This window comes from Nelumbo lutea, chromosome 3 (assembly GCF_056320005.1).
Source record: "Nelumbo lutea isolate HS-2025 chromosome 3, American lotus-T2T, whole genome shotgun sequence".
In the NCBI taxonomy this organism is placed as follows: domain Eukaryota; kingdom Viridiplantae; phylum Streptophyta; class Magnoliopsida; order Proteales; family Nelumbonaceae; genus Nelumbo; species Nelumbo lutea.
In genome coordinates this window covers 33,128,202-33,144,276 of record NC_142686.1, presented here as the reverse complement: position 1 = coordinate 33,144,276, position 16,075 = coordinate 33,128,202, and the positions used below count along the sequence as shown (strand labels likewise).

Sequence of the window (16,075 nt, the reverse complement as noted above, 5' to 3'; positions counted from 1 at the left end):
AGACTGTTCGCTACCAGCCCACTGCAAAACAAGATCGCTATCTCTCTCTCTCTCTCTCTCAATCTTCTTCTTGGCTTCTAAAAAAACAGGTTTTCCCTCCTTGTGATTGATTGAGAATGTCAACAATAAACATGACATTTTCTCTTTATTCATTTTTTTCTGGAATAATTTACATGATTTGTAATTTCTTGTTTTTGAGACATATGTTTTCTTCGATTTTTGCTTTTTTTTTGTTTATTAATATTTGTTCTTTGAATTTTTTTTTCTATCGATTTCTGTTTTTTGATAGAGTACATTGACTTGATCAAGTTTATATATTTTTTCCAATTTTCAGTAATTTATGTGTTTTCAAATTTTAATGTTTTATAATTTCCAACATTTTTTTTAATTTATGTTATTTTTCTTTTGCAATTTCTATGCTTTTTTTCATATACAAATTTTGTTGTTTCTGATAATTTCTTTTGTTTTTTTTTTCTGAAAATTTTCTACAATTTATTGCAATTTTGATGTATATATAGAGAAAAAAAGAAAAAGAAAAGAAACATGTTTTGAATTAGAGGGTCAAATGGGTGGGTCAGGGTCAAAGTGGGTTGTAACCCACTAACATGGGTAGCAAAATGGGTTACTGGGTCAATCTGGGCGGATTGGCACTCAACCCTCACCCAATCCAACCCAACCCACCCATTTGCCACTCTACCTAAATACTTTGTACAGGTAGCAAATAGATGGAGTCAGCTGGTCTATATTAGGTTGATTTGAATTTATGTAAATTTGGGTGAAGTGTGTTGATTCGAGTAAAAACTAATTTTAGTTAAGATTGACTATAAATTAATTCACTAAAAAAAAACAAATTAAAGAAAAAATAACTAAGGAATTCACACTTGTACTATTAGTGGCTAACACAATGATTATCCATAACCCAAATAACCCAACTCATTTAAATTGATCTAATGGATGATCAACCCATTTCTAACGCATCAAGTAAATATGCGAGTTGGATGAATAAGATACTGGGTAAGTTCAACGGGTTGGGTGAAAAAAGGCCACTAAATGGATATGGCACTATGTAAAGGGAGAGTTTGAATTGTTGTATTGGGAGAGATGGGTTACAACTTTTATTCATGTCTTTATGTTTCAATTCGAGTAACGAGGCAAAAACGATTGCTCTCTGTAATTAAAATCTCTGCAACATCTTAGACAAAAAGTTCAGTATTAGCTGAGTACTGAACTTGGATCTCTCCAAAACAGGGGAGTTGTCTTGGTCTTTCAATTTTGGTGGAGGTATGAATTTGACTCCATGGAATGATTTGCCACGTGGCTTAATAGGAAATTTTGATAGGGTAAAAGAAGGAAAGAGAGAGAGTTAATGAGAGAATAGGGAAGGGTTAAACCGGTTAAAGGAGACGAGAGAGAGGTTTAAGAAAAAACGAGAGAAGGAGGGGATTGTTAACATGGCCGTATAAATTACTGTATGGCACATGTTTGACTAATTTTATTTTATTTTATTTTCAAAATTTGAATGTTTTGCTGTGTTTTTTATAGGTCAACTCCTGGTTTAGTCGGATGATGTAGACTATTCTGTATAAAGAAATGTAGATTTACCAAATAGACCAGGCCAGCCTAAGATCCACGGACACTTGGCAGCCCTTAGTAATAATCGATCATGATTCATGAGGCGCTTGTAGAAAAGAGACGAGATTTCCTCAAAGCAAAAATTGTGCAGAGATGAAGGGCTGTCAACGGACCGAAACTAGATCCGACATTGAATCAGGTTCTGATGATCCGTTCGCATCGAATTTGGATTTTACATTTTTCATTCTAATTTAAATTTGAGTTCTATTATTTTAATATAACTAGTAATTAAATACATGTTTTGTATATGAGAAATTTTTCTTCATATTAATTATTTTAAATTTTTATATATCATATTTAAGATAGAAATTGAAAATTAAAAAGTAATAATATGATTAAAAATAAATTTAAATACTTGCACTAAATGTGCACATGAAAAATTTAAATTACAAGAACAATTATTATTATATTATTATTATTATTATTTCTATTCCATTTCTGTCGTAAATAAAAATAATTTATTTTAACAATTATTTGTATTAACATGATGAATATATAACATTATAAATGTTTTAAATGTTTTGGACAAAATTATGTACTTTTTCTTTTTTTTTGTGTTCTATTTTTTTTTAATATTTATTATTCAGTTATAACATCACGAGTTTCATTGAAAAGTTAGATCATTGAGCCACCATCTAAATAATAAAGTAGCTTTTGATTTCAAGTCAATTTTAAATTATATATTTCATCTACATTATATAAATAATTTTTACTTATCACACTTAATTTTGGTTTGACATTTCTAATATATAGTCTTTTATATATATTATTTTGATTACTTGTACTTTTATTTTTTAAAGACCTATTATTTAACTATCATATTATCAATTAATCCATTTGACCCAAACCAATAACCCACCACTAAAAAATGAAAATAGTTTGATTTTACGTTAAATTTTGTATTACGTTTTCATAATTGATAAAATTATTTCTTATGTACAATGCTTATTTTTATTCAATATAATGAATGTATAACATTAGATATGTTCCCAATTTTTTCTCTACTTTTTATTTTTGTGATTATTTATATTTCCTACTTTTAAAAGTTTTATTATTTGACTATGACATCATTTCCTTTCTAAGTTGAATTTAAGTTTGTCATTCCATTTTCATCATTAATAAAAATAATTCTTTCATTTCATACTTATTTTTTGTTTAGTATAATGAATATTCAATATTGGAGATACGACCAATTACTTTTTTTGTACTATATATTTTATTTATTTATATTGTTTAATTATAACATTATTTATTAACCTATTTTACCCCAAATGGTTAAATTGCTTACCCACCACTATGAGAGAATAAAATGATTTTGTTTTCAAATTATTTTTCAAAATACCTGTTTTCATATTATTAAAATTAATGTAGTGGATTTAATTAGTAGAATTTAATGATGAAAAAAGTATATCTTAAATATAAGACATGATAAAAGAATATACATTAGATATGGGATTTAATGATATAGAATAGGAAAATAGTTTTATTTTCAATTTGTTTTAAAATTTACATTACATTTTCATCTTTAATAAAAATGTTTATTATTTATCATGCTTATTATTGTTTAATATGTTGAATATATGATGTTGAAAATGTTTCCAAATTTTTTAACTTCTATATATTTTTTATTTTATTGTTTAATTGTGACAACATAATTGGCTCATTTAACACAAAATGGTTTAATTTCTTAACATCACCTTGATGAAAACACTATTTTAATTTTTTAGATGTGGATTTTAAAAGTATAAGTTTTTTTAGGGTAAATTACAAAGACCCCCTGTACTATGGGGTCTGTGACAAATACCCCCTTATACTTTGTTTTGCAACAAACCCCCCATGTACTATGACCAAACCCCCCCCCCCTTCACCGTTAATTTAAATGACGAAATACATTAAATTACCAAAATACCCCACTAAACTTTTTCTATTTTCTTTTTTCACCCATTTTAACCTATCATTTTATTCTCTTCTTTTTCCCCTCACCGTCCTCTCTCATTATTTCTCTCTCCCAACTCTCCGAAATGGAAACACGAAGAAACCATTTTCTCATCTTCCCTGATCTCACGATATACGAATAGCAGCGGCGGGAGCGGTGATGGGGGCCATGTCTTGGCTGTTGGATCTTGTCGTTCGATACACTGTTCATCTTCCCCGACCGTTGCACATACAGCTCCCTCCCTCCCTCTTGAAGGCCGGGTGCAATTGTTACTGGTGCGTCGCACGGAATTGGCCGCGCCATCGCTCTCCACCTTGCCTCTCTCGGCGCGAAGCTCGTCCTTAACTACGCCAACAGTTCTACCCAAGCCGATCTCCTAGGCGACGACATAAATTCCTCGTCTCCTTCCCCTCACCCTCAACGAGCCATTGCGGTCAAGGACGACGTCTCTAATCCTGCCCCAGTAAAAAGCCTGTTTGATTAGACCGAGCAAGCATTCGGCGCAGAGCCCCATATCCTCGTCAACTCAGCTGGGGTGATTGACCCCAAATATCCAACCATAGAAAATACCACTGTGGAGGATTTCGACGCCATCTTCAGCGTCAACACAAGAGGAGCGTTCTTATGCTGTACGGAGGCAGCCAATCGCTTGAAACGTGGAGGTGGAGGACGGATCATATTGATTTCCTCCTCAATGGTAGGCGGGCTCAAGCCGGGGTTTGGAGCTTACGCGGGATCCAAGGCGACGATGGAGATGATGGTGAGGATACTGGCGAAGGAGCTCAAGGGGACGAGGATCACTGCCAACTGTGTGGCGCCGGGACCCATAACAACTGATATGTTCTTTGCTGGCTAGGGGGAGGAGCATGTGAGGAATGTGATCGAGGAGTTCCCTCTGAGTCGACTCGGTGAGACCCAAGACGCGGCCCCTCTTGTTGGGTTCTTGGCTACTGATGGCGGCGAGTGGGTTAATGGGCAGACCATTCGCGTTAATGGTGGCTATGCGTGAAAGCATTATTCTTGGCTGTTGGATCTTGTCGTTCGATAGCTATTTGCCTCTTTTTGTTTCTTTTCTGTTCTTATGAAGTTCGATAGCTATTTGCCTCACGGATGTGGTTGGTTAACTTCCATAAGGATCTGATGGTGGGAGCGGTGATGGGGGGAGTTGTGCACACGATTGTAGCCCCCATCGAGAGAGCCAAGTTGTTGTTGCAGACGCAGGAAAGCAACTTCGCCATCATTGGAGGTGGCGGCCGCTGGAGGTTTAGGGGGATGTTCGATTGTATCTTCTGCACACTCTAGCTGGGGCCACTACTGCAGCCCTTGCTGCCTCATCCGGTGGTCGTATAGGGGAATTCAGTAAGCTTGGTGGGGAGAGAAAGATAGGGAGGACTTCCCAAGTCTGCCACAGCTACTGTCGCTGTTAATTGTGAGGTCGGGGAAAATGAATAGTATTTTTCTCCGTTGTTACAAGGGGATTAAAAAATATTGTAACGGCAGATTTTAATGGAAGACTATTGGAAGGGGTCTTTGTCTCACGGTCATAAAGGCATTTTTTGTCGCAGATCTCATAGTATAGGGGGTTTTTGTAATTTACCCTTTTTTATGTTATTGAAATTATTAATTTATTATGTATGGATTTAATTAATGTAATTTATGGTTGAGAATAAACAAAAATATATTAAATGTATAATTAAATGAAGGTGAATGCAAGTTAATATCTTAAATGTTGGATTTAATGAAAGGGAGCTGAATCCATTCAATATCTTAAAATTATCTCTTTTCAACTCATTTAATGTTAATAACTGAATACCCTATTTGCCTTCATTTTTTATCAATAAATTTTAATATGAAAGAGTAAATTTTATCTTCAAAAATTTTTAAAAATATTCTTGAGGCTATTTATACTTTTTAAAGTGGTATAGTGGTATAAATATATAAAATTTCTATCATATAAATTCAATATTTAATATTTTATTAATTTATTATATATATATATATATATATAAGTTTAAAAATATTTTTTATTTAAAAATAAAGCATAGTCAAATTTGATACAGCTCATTAGATCCCAAATTCGAATCAATTAAAGGCCCAAGTACATATACAATGGAATAGCCTATCCTCCCATAAGGTCATATTGGTTAATTGGGATTAGCTGAACGCCATGATTGTTCAGCCGGCTGTAGAATCAATCATAATGTTTTATATCTGTAATAAATTTATGGCCCTACCATTAAAAATGCGAATTCCATGTAATTTTAACATTGTTATTGGTTTCACATCCACTACTTTAAGGTATAGTTGATCGATGTTGGTGGAATTCGATTCTAAGTCTTAGTTACAATCAGATAAGAACGCTCCACAGCCGTTTCCACAGCGTTCAGCTGATCCGAATTACTGACCAAATACCAACTAGCCAGTTGGCACCCTTGCGTTCACCTTTCTCTCCTCCGCTTCATTCCAATCTTGTTCCATCTCATGTACGGAAGGTTATTTTGACGAGTGTAACGAGATATTGGAGAAAGAAGTGTACAAAAAGTAATCCCCCTTCTAATCGTTCAAATTTCTATAAAGCGATAAGCCAACTGCCAGATGATCAGATTCATCGGACCGGTTTAGCCCAATTATGCTATGCCCGATAAAATTATTCGAAAAATGCTAGTTAAGCATCAGTCGGCCCCCACAAAAGATAACCCAACAGGCCCAATAAAAGCAGCCCATGATTGGACCAAGTTGACTACCCTCAAACGCACGCGCTCATGTAAGCTTCTGCCTCTGCGCCGCAATGAACTCTGATAAGCGATAACAACAACCCCACCGCACCGCCGGAAAGCAGCGTTTCCTGGATTCTAATCCAACGTTCAATATCTCGTTCTTATATAAGAAGGCTATCTACTTTACTTTTCTAAGTACAAGTTTTACTTATTACGACCTCCGAATTTCGAGAGGGTAGGAAGTGAAAAAGGAAGGAATCATTCATTCCACTAAGCAGAAGATCTTTCCTTTTCAGTGGAGTGATTAGAGAACAAACGCTTCGTGGGATCTCGGAGCCTGAGATTGAAAGCACAACCAGAAGAGGTCAAAAAAAAAAAAAAAAAAAAGGGAAAACAAAATCAGTCACCTTCTTCAAAAAGCTCATTTTTGGCGACAGACGGACGTCGAAGCTTCGAACAACTGCATTCTTTTTCTTTAATCTGTTCCACCGGTTTGTTTGCTCTGTAAAATCTCCATTTCTAGGGTTTCTCAGGAGGAATTCTTTAGAATCTGGTGGCGAGTGCTCGGTTTCTAGGGTTCCGGAGCTCGTTTCTGTGACCCGATTGATTGCAGGTCGTGAATTCTTGATACGCAGTTGCATCCACGTTGAAGGGAGACTTGATGGGCCTTTTTGGTTCTGAATTTGTAGTGGAGAAGGTATTACATGGTTTCATGACAGAATTTCTACAGAGGAAATTCATTTCTGGTAGGAAAAGAGAGAAATGAGTGGTGGTAGCTAAGAAGTGAGAAATTCGGTGTTTCCTTGCTCTTTTGCCCCGAATATGCAGATCCATTTATCCATCTGTTTCTGCGTTCTGTTTTCTGGCTTGAGCTAATTTTGACTTTTGTTTTCTCTGTATTGGGAAGAACTTTGGTTTTACTGTCGAATTGTGGTTGTTGAAGTCGTAAAGTCTCAGTTTTCGAGCTGAGTTGTTCAGTTTTGTCGGATCATGTGACCGCCTTTCTTTTATTCTCTCTCTCTCTCTCTCTCTCTCACGTTTCGTTTAATCTGCTCCACTTGCACCGAACTGAAATATTCAATTGTTTCTGTTATTTTTGTTCCAAGCATTGCGAAATCTGTGTTTTTTCGAGATTGAAGGATCTTCTATTCCATTGATGAAACTTTTTTTTTTCTTGGATCTGTGATTGAAGAAACTAAAGCTTTACTCTTCTTCTGTTGCTTACTTGAATTCGTTTGGAAATCCTTAAGTCGCATTCTTATGCGAATTTCATATTTTCCTTTTTGCTACCCTTTACTTCCGAATCTTATTCTTTTATGTAAGAAAAGGAAGCTTCTGATCTGTCAGTCTTATTTTTTTGGGTTCCTTTTGCGGATAAAAACTTCCTTTTTCTTTACGTTTCTCTTTCGAGCTTTAGTGTTCTGTTCTTAGACGCATGGGATGTTTGTAGCTTTAAAGTATGCAATTTACCTGTATTTCTCTTTGATCGCCAGAAGGCAACGAAACCGTAAATTTGAGAAGCTAAATTGTAATACGGAAAGAAAAGTTCATCTCTGTCACGGGTTTTATGTGATTCAGTTGTTTTCATTCTCTCTCTCTCTCTCTCTCTCACTCATGAACTATTTGTGCAGAGATTGAGAGACGTTATAGCGTTTGACTTAACCTTCTGAGACAGGTGAGAAGATCTATCTTTGATGTATATGCTTCGAAATTTATAAGGAAAGAGTTCTCATATGCAGGTTAAATAAAACGAAGAACACCCAAAAGAGAAAATTGACTATATTCCATTATTTATTTTAAAACTGTTTTAGAGAGTTCTAGTAACGTCCTATACAATCTCACCCGTGAGTGGCATACTGCCCTGTTGGTTGGCAATTAATTAATCCTCTTCGTGTCTTGTTTCACTGTAAAGTCTTCTACTTTACTTGTGAGCGTTGTTTTCTTCCTCTTACTTTGGAGATTTTGGATTTCAAAATTTTCTTCCCCCATCGTCTCCTCTTGCGAATTATATACTAGAATTTTGTTCTTTGGTTTCCATTAAATCATGTGAGCAAGGTTATTCATATTTTTTGCTTTAAATATTCTGATGCATTTGATCGAATCTATTAGGACTCAATTTTGTTTTTTTTTTGTCTCTGATAAGTTCAAATTGTTTTGCTTGATTTTGATAAGTTAAATTTTGCTGGCAGAAATAAATTCCAGGATATGGGATGCCTTGTATCAACACCAAAAGATTCTGGAGGAAATAGAAGAAGGCCAGGAAATGTAGGGGAGGTGGCTGTGTTTGTTCCTGGATTACGAATTCCTAAACCTCTAGACTTCTCTCAGCCACTTGGTGATATCCTGTCCAAGGGCCTAGTTGAACGTCTCTCTGCTCTTAGAACTAGAATAGTTGTCATGGTTGGCCAAGAAGCACCAACAGCTACAAAAGCAAGAAGAAGAACAGCCACACGACATGGTTTGTTGAATTCTTTAGAAGCCACAATTTATTTTGGTTATGGGTGCAAAAGAAAATATTTCTCACATGGTTTTTTTTGGGGTTTGGGGTTTCTTCGCTTGGTATTTCTGGGTTTGTTTGTTTCCTCTTGGGTGATTGTTTATTACCTTCCTTGTATCTGCCTTTCTTAATAAAATTCTTTTATTTTATCTTCAAAAAAAAATTACTCACATGATGGAATTTTTGTTAGGAGGTTCGACATTGGCTGATCTTCAACAGGCTCTTGAAGATTACTTACCGGTTCTATTAGGACTAGTTAAAGATGGTAAATCAAAACTCAAAGTCCAATCCTTTATAATACTATGGATTATATTGTAAGACTATTGATAACATTTATTCTGTTTGATTGAAGTTCTGAGAGTCATTGTACTGTACAGGTAACCAGTTACAACATAAAGTACAATTTACTTGGGTTAATCAGGAGGATGATGCAGAGGTGGGGATTCATGGATCAATATGTTTTTTGAGTTCTTTTCCTTTCATTTTTTTTATGTGATACTAACCATTTATTTATTTATTTTTCCAGGAAACAGCCATGCCCAATGCATGGTATGAGGTACTGTCAGTTTTACATTTGATGGCCATGCTATCGTTATCACAGGCCAATTTATTGCTTCTTCCTAAAGCATCTACTGATGGTTATCAGCCAAAGGTATCGGAAGGTGTGTATTTACTGCCTGACCATCTATCTATAAATTTGTTATGCTTATTAGACTGGTATCTGAAAATACATGCTATGAATTTATTCATTGAATTAATTTTTCCTTTCAAGTTTCAATGAACCTGAACTACTGGCTTGTTAGCTCCTATTACTTTTGTGGAATACTGATGCTAGAACCTAGTTCTGTCCCATTTGCCAATTTACAATTTCCTGACAGTAGATTTATTGGAAACTCCCTACTCTGTCCATAGAAGAATGCTCATGGTTGCTTCAGGGTGAGGACCCATGTTCTGTGGCTCCATTCTATGTGTGTATGCATAACTGGATGCTGGGAATGTGAGACCTACCATTTGATGGCTATTGCCTCGAACATCTCCTAGGCCAACAGCTGATTGGGCCCACATTCCTGGTTGGACAAATTACCACATCTTTTCATCTATTTCTGTATATCAGTAAAGTTGTGGGGCACCGGCCTTCATAAGCATTTGCAAATAGGATGGTTGAAAAGATACTCTAGTCTAGATAGACTGCGTATTGCATTTTAATTCCCATTTTTTCTATGCAGAAATTGGACACATGGTCCACTGTCTCTTAAAATTCTCTTTCTTCAATGCAAATATCCCTCTATGTTATATTTTTTCATTATTTTATTTACTTTCAACTAGGATATTGTTGTTTTGCTTAGGTAGGATTTTGAATTTTGCAACTTTCTTTTTGGGTCGGGTGGATTCATAGTTAATTAACCAGATGGGCAGCCAAATATTTTTATTTTTTCATCAGCATATAGTTTCTACTTACGTTATGTGCAACTATGGCATCCTTGTATTTTTTGTCACAATGTAACCGGAAGCTCTCTAAATTTCACACAACAAGAAGGCGGCTAAAAATCTCAAAAGTTGGTTTAGGTGCATGCAATCATTATATTGTCTTCTGGTGCAGTTTCATGCTTTACCACTTACAAGTGAAACTCTCAACTGAATAAGTGTTTCCATTTGGGCTTATGAAGCTACTAATATTTTCTGGTGGTCGAGAGTCTGGTGGTGATTGACCTCTGGATAGGTGTTCAACTTTGTTTGATTTTTTTTTGATCAATAAAAAGTTGGGGTGCGACATGAATGTTTGATTTCTACTATGGGGTTCAACTTTTTGATCAATAAAAGTTGCCCTCTTAACCACCTCTTAACCATGGATTTTATGGTCTGTGTATTATCTGTTTTTACTTCTTGGGATTTAGGAACCTATGATTATACTTTTAGCTAACCTTCAAATTTCCTAGCTTTGCACTTCATTTGGCTTTGTTTAATTCTATTGGTTCCGTTAACGGTATTCCTTGTGTTCTTTTGTAGCAGAGAGCAGACGTACTTCTATAGATGTTTTCTTGAAGGCAGCGGGATTTTTAGATTGCGCTCTCAATCACGTTATCCCCCAATTGCCCCCTGAACTTAGGTTAGTTGCCATTGTTGCTGTTACTTTCTTTTTTTAGTTCTTATTGGAATAGAACTGATGTTGTGATGTTTTCTTCGGGTTTCTGTACACCGTGATGACTGTTAACATGGTTCACATTGATACCCTAACTACTGTGACAACTTATGTAAATGTAGGAGAGTTCTTCCTGTAGACCTTAGAGAAGGAACACTGCAAGCTCTATGCATGCAAGCATTGGGTCAGGTATTGCCTTATTCCTTTGCATCCCTTGTTGTTGAAACTTTCCAGTCTATGCCATCTTGTGTCTAATATTCATACTTTCACCTACTTGATTCCGTTGTTGAATTCTTAGGTTCGAATAATTTACACAGGCATGGTTTTTTGTTCACCTTACTTGAAAACAATATACTTAAGAATGCATATCATGTTCTTGTTGTTGCTTGATAATATTTAGTACAATGAGATAGGATAACCTAGAACTTAATAATGGTTACTTCTTAAAGAAGAAGTTTTGATGACAGGGATATTATAGTAGTTTTAATCTGATATTTCAATGAAAGTAGGACAAGCTTAGGCATACCTGGTATAGGACAAGCACAAAAGCAGTTTTGTACTTGAAATTCTAGTACATCTGAGACAAATTGCATCAATGCATACCGGAGATACTCATCTTTTTTGTAAGTAACATATTGAGTCATTGTAGACAATAACAAGTTATCTTCTAGTTTGATCTAACCAAGTTGACATGAAAAATATATACTGTACTTGGGCCTTTTTGTCCCCATCCTTCCTTTTTAGGATGGGTGAGAACTCACTACAGAGTATACAAGAAAAGCAATTAATGATGATCAGTTTATAATAAGTATACTTTTTGTGAAAGCAAAAATTATAAAGGCATAACTTCTCATCACTATTTTCGTAGAATTATCTGGGTTTTTAGAACCATTTTGAAAAGTTCTGAAGTTGTTTTCATACATCTTTATACATGCTCCTTAAAGAGATGTTTGGCATCATTTGGTTTTAGTTGCAGCACTGGAAAAGGTGGTCCTGAATATTCAATTCTGGTAGGAAATGGTTATTTGAGGGTGTTATCACTCAAGTATTTTCCCTATTTAGGGACTTTACAAAGAAATTTTAGTGTTCATGATAGCTTTTTTCTACACTTTCTGGAAAATCATATTATTTCAGCGCTAAATGACATCAAAGTTAGATAACGGTTTTCCTTGAAGAGGATTGGAAGTCTTTTGCTCTTCATAGGCTAAAATATTTTGTTTGGACAATATCTCTTAATATATAAAGTGCATGCAATGTCCTAAGAAAAAACTTCAACATAATTTTATTAAATAATTGTTGGTGAGTTCAAAGTTTGATCTGGTTATTCTTAGGGAATTTGAAGTTGGAGAGAAATGGATTTCATTTTGTTGGAAGGGTTAGGATCCATCATATGGGTGGCCGAACCATGCTAGACGATGAAATTTAAAAAATTCCTAATTCTTTTAGGAATCGAATTCCCTATGTTTTGAAAAACTACGTTTTTCAGGACCGGTTTTGCACTGAACCGGACCAAATTTGAAATCAAACAAAGAGGGAGATGTGTATCATATATGGATACCACAAATGCAGATCCCAAGGTGGAAGTTCACGCCCAAATCAGTCCTAAGATCAGCCTCCACTGAAGATGGTGCAGTGTATAGGTGAAGCTGATTCAACAACACAATTTTCAACAAAACTGCAACTAAACTGTTTGGACTGAATTGTGGAAGGTGAGCCTGAAATTCCTCTGAATTTTTCTTGCAAAAATTAGAAGAAAATTGATCTCTATCAGTCCTTAAAAGCTTAGGTCGTGATTGGGTTTCTTGGAAGACAAAAAGAGAAGAAGTGAGAACAAGAGAGTGGTTTTCTTATTTGGTTCACCATCTTCTTCGTTTATCTCCTTATAGAGCACTCTCCTAATCAAATTAGGAGATTATCCACATCTAATTTGGATCTAGATTCTATTAAGAGATAAGCTTTATTCTCTTAAGAGGATGAGTGCTTCATACCCATTTCCAAACCCGGATTTGACCCAAAGCTTGTCATGTGACAGCTTACTTAGTCTTATTAATTATGGGCCTTAGGCCCATTTCCTTCAAAGTCTCACGATCCAAGATGTTGCATGGCCAATTTAGGCCTGATTTTTATGGCATGAGACCCCACAATAACCTCACATAAGTCCACATGGGTTCGACCCAACCTTTGTGAAAAGGCTTGACTGAATTCACTACACTATTTGCTTGGATGGATCCCGGGAATTAAAACCTTTTGCAAACATTTTTCATAAAACATAATATATATCATATAACTATATTTTGCAAAACCAAATCTCAAACATAGTTGAAATCCACTGTCGTCAGTTTAGGTTTCCATCAGAGAGAGTGTAAGCCCTATCATTCACTTTGTCCGCCAATCCTATCATTATGATCATCCACTCAAATGAATTCGCAGACTGCCTCAACATACTCAGGTTTTGACCCTTGATGGATCTCACTAATTGGCATATTAAAAACAACCAAATCCAACACCTAATGCAGTACTATAATCAAGTGTAGGGGTTATGTGTAACTTTCCAATTTTGCCCATCAATTCCCAAGGTCTAGGGCATAACTGGAAAATGGTCCAAGTTCAATGTTACATCAAAACACACATTACCTGTGCTTCGGGTCTAACCCTAGCAGCTGAAACAAGTTGCCCCAATTTCTTTGGTAGTACATCAGTGTAAGTCTTGGCAGGATAAACTCCCCAAGTCTATCCAACGGCTGAGAACATTCTAAATTAACACAAGTCTCATAAGTGTCCAGTTTAAGGGGTAATTGCGTAGAAACATACCAATATCAACATGAAACAATAATATACTTTTGTTCATTTACAACAAATCTATCTGTACATCAATTTGATTGGAGCTAAGGGCATAAACTATCTAACACATTTTGCATGTGGCTTGAACGTATGGGTTTCATTTACCTGGTAGATAATTGGTGGAAGGAAATTAAAGAGGAAGAAAGGGATAAATGTTTTGTTGATAATAGAATTGCAAGAATTAAAAAAAGAGATTGACAGTGTGGAATAGAACCTCATTTGGAAACATAGAAGAAAACTGGCATGGCTTCACAGATTGGAGGAATTAGATCAGCTTAATAAAGAGGTTGAATTGGAAAGGGAAGGTGTCAAAAGAAATATCAGATATAATACATGGGAAAGAGATTTCATTGAAGGCAAAAATCAAAGTTAGGAGGATAAGAAATCACATTTCTAGGCTTAAAGTTAGAGATGGATTGACATGATGGGATTGTTTAGGTAATAAAGAATGTATGTATTTCTTTATACACAATATTGCTAGGGAGACATCTTGGTCTTGTGCTATATCTCAAGAGATTGGATGCTAAAAAAGTGACTGCATTGGAAAGGGCATTACGGTTGGTTGGTTCCATTGTCATGAGTCATGGGTAAACATATAAATGGAGATGATATTCTCAATTTGGTAAATTGAGGCATGAAGTGGCACATTAGGATTATTATATTTAACAAATAAGAGAAAAGATGTTTTTGGGTTAAGGGAAATATTATTAGAGATTTTTTTTTGAACAGAGCATATCTGTTTTGGGGAGAGGTTTCAAGGGGAACCTAATGTCAGATTTATTGGGGTTGATAGTTCATGCTAGTCTACCATCTTTTGTAAATTTGTAAATTGTGTTTAATAGCTTCAATAAAATTTGGTTGTTACTGATAAAAAATATATTATTAGAGATTTTTAATTCTAAATTGCTTATTGTAACAAACCAAACAATGATTTTTTTTTTTGAGATTTAGAAAGTATTTTTATCAATATATATATATTTTTATTTTTTTCTTTTCAATTTAATGCTGCTCATATGAGGCATATGCTTCACCAATTTGAGGCATGAGGTTGTGACACATACTCCTCAAAGTCTGAGGTGTAATCCTCTTGCTTCATCTACAGGGTGTTTTGGCTTTGCCTCACCTCGATTTATATGTCTCACTGTCTTTCAGAACCATGACTGTAACATGGGAAATGATCATATCATGCAAGTGGGGTAGGTAGATATATCTAGCCTCTCAGAAAATGCTGTGTAAACCATTGTGTTTGTAATCTCTAATGTTTTTCTCTTGTATGAAACAGGGTGTGGATATTCAACTAGGAATGGCAATTGATAGTACCAAAGCTACAATAGCAGTGAAACGAAGGCTTGCATGTGAGATGGTTAAGTATTGGCATCAGGTATGTTATATTAATTGTCATCATTTCAATGTTTTCAACACGCTGTTGACCCAGCTGGTTGAACCACTCGAACTGTCATCTCGCCATGATTCCGGGTGCAGTTCTCCTAAAACCCTAACTTTGGTAAAAAACCATTGGCCTGGTAAAAAACATCTTACATGGGCGGTTGAACCATTGACCCATTTGACCCGGTGACTGGGTCATGGGTTGCATTTGCACACCATTGCACAGTAAATGAGTCACCCATTCTATTGCTTCAGTATTCTTCATGTGGTCAACTTTTAAATATGCTTCATTATTCTATCTTGAACCAGTTAGTAAATGAGTTTCACTTGTCATTTCTCATTTGGAACCTGACCTGACCTGGATATTGTTGGCTAATTATTCTACAGCCCAGTTACACCCTCCTGTTCCTGTCTTATATTTTGTGAGGCCTGGATTGGGAATTAGCCAAGTGCATATCTGGAACAGGTTTGATCAGAGTATCAGACCATGTTGGTTGATGTTGTCTATAATCAATTTCCATTTGCAAAGTATCAGGGGCTTAACACAAGAAACTTACTAGTAGAAGGAGAATCCAAGACTCTGGTAGGCTGGTTAGAGGAGGCAGCCAAGGAATGCGGAAAAAAAATAGACATGCTCTAAGGGAAATTAAACAATAAGCAAGGAAACTGGTTGTTTGGGTACCTAGATCAGCAAACTGTTTGGCTGACTCACTTGCTAAGCAGGTGGTCAATAGGGAGAAACTATTTTGTTTAGTGACCAATGAAAGTTGTATGTAAAGATATATAAGACAACATGAAGGGTGAGGTTAGGTGGGGAAAGCTAGCCTAACAAAATAGGCATTCCTAATTGTCCATGACATTCAAGGTTAACATTCAAAAAAAAAAAATCTTGCTACTGTGAACTTAGTTATTATCTCTCTCTGTTT

The 16,075-nt window shown here is 35.5% G+C and overlaps 1 protein-coding gene and 1 pseudogene across 8 annotated transcripts in view; both read left to right on the top strand.

Annotated features, from left to right (window-relative positions):
• Positions 1-3,630: 3,630 nt before the first annotated feature.
• Positions 3,631-5,303, top strand: LOC148864105 (NADPH-dependent aldehyde reductase-like protein, chloroplastic pseudogene; annotated as a pseudogene). The gene has a single exon (XR_016109573.1). The product of XR_016109573.1 is annotated as an NADPH-dependent aldehyde reductase-like protein, chloroplastic pseudogene (transcript).
• A 1,175-nt stretch (positions 5,304-6,478) lies between these two features.
• Positions 6,479-16,075, top strand: part of LOC148864104 (uncharacterized) — a 35,985-nt gene continuing 26,388 nt past the window's right edge. The window contains exons 1-9 of one of the 7 annotated variants that reach the window (XM_088979552.1): positions 6,479-6,982; positions 7,917-7,960; positions 8,475-8,743; positions 8,973-9,047; positions 9,160-9,218; positions 9,309-9,444; positions 10,790-10,889; positions 11,045-11,111; positions 15,046-15,144. In XM_088979552.1, coding sequence (XP_088835678.1) covers positions 8,491-8,743; positions 8,973-9,047; positions 9,160-9,218; positions 9,309-9,444; positions 10,790-10,889; positions 11,045-11,111; positions 15,046-15,144 — 789 coding nt within the window. In that variant the 5' untranslated portion in view covers positions 6,479-6,982; positions 7,917-7,960; positions 8,475-8,490. Of the gene's footprint in view, positions 6,983-7,916; positions 7,961-8,238; positions 8,332-8,474; positions 8,744-8,972; positions 9,048-9,159; positions 9,219-9,308; positions 9,445-10,789; positions 10,890-11,044; positions 11,112-15,045; positions 15,145-16,075 lie in introns of those variants that run through there. The other 6 variants (XM_088979556.1, XM_088979559.1, XM_088979557.1 and 3 more) reach the window with 6 other exon arrangements.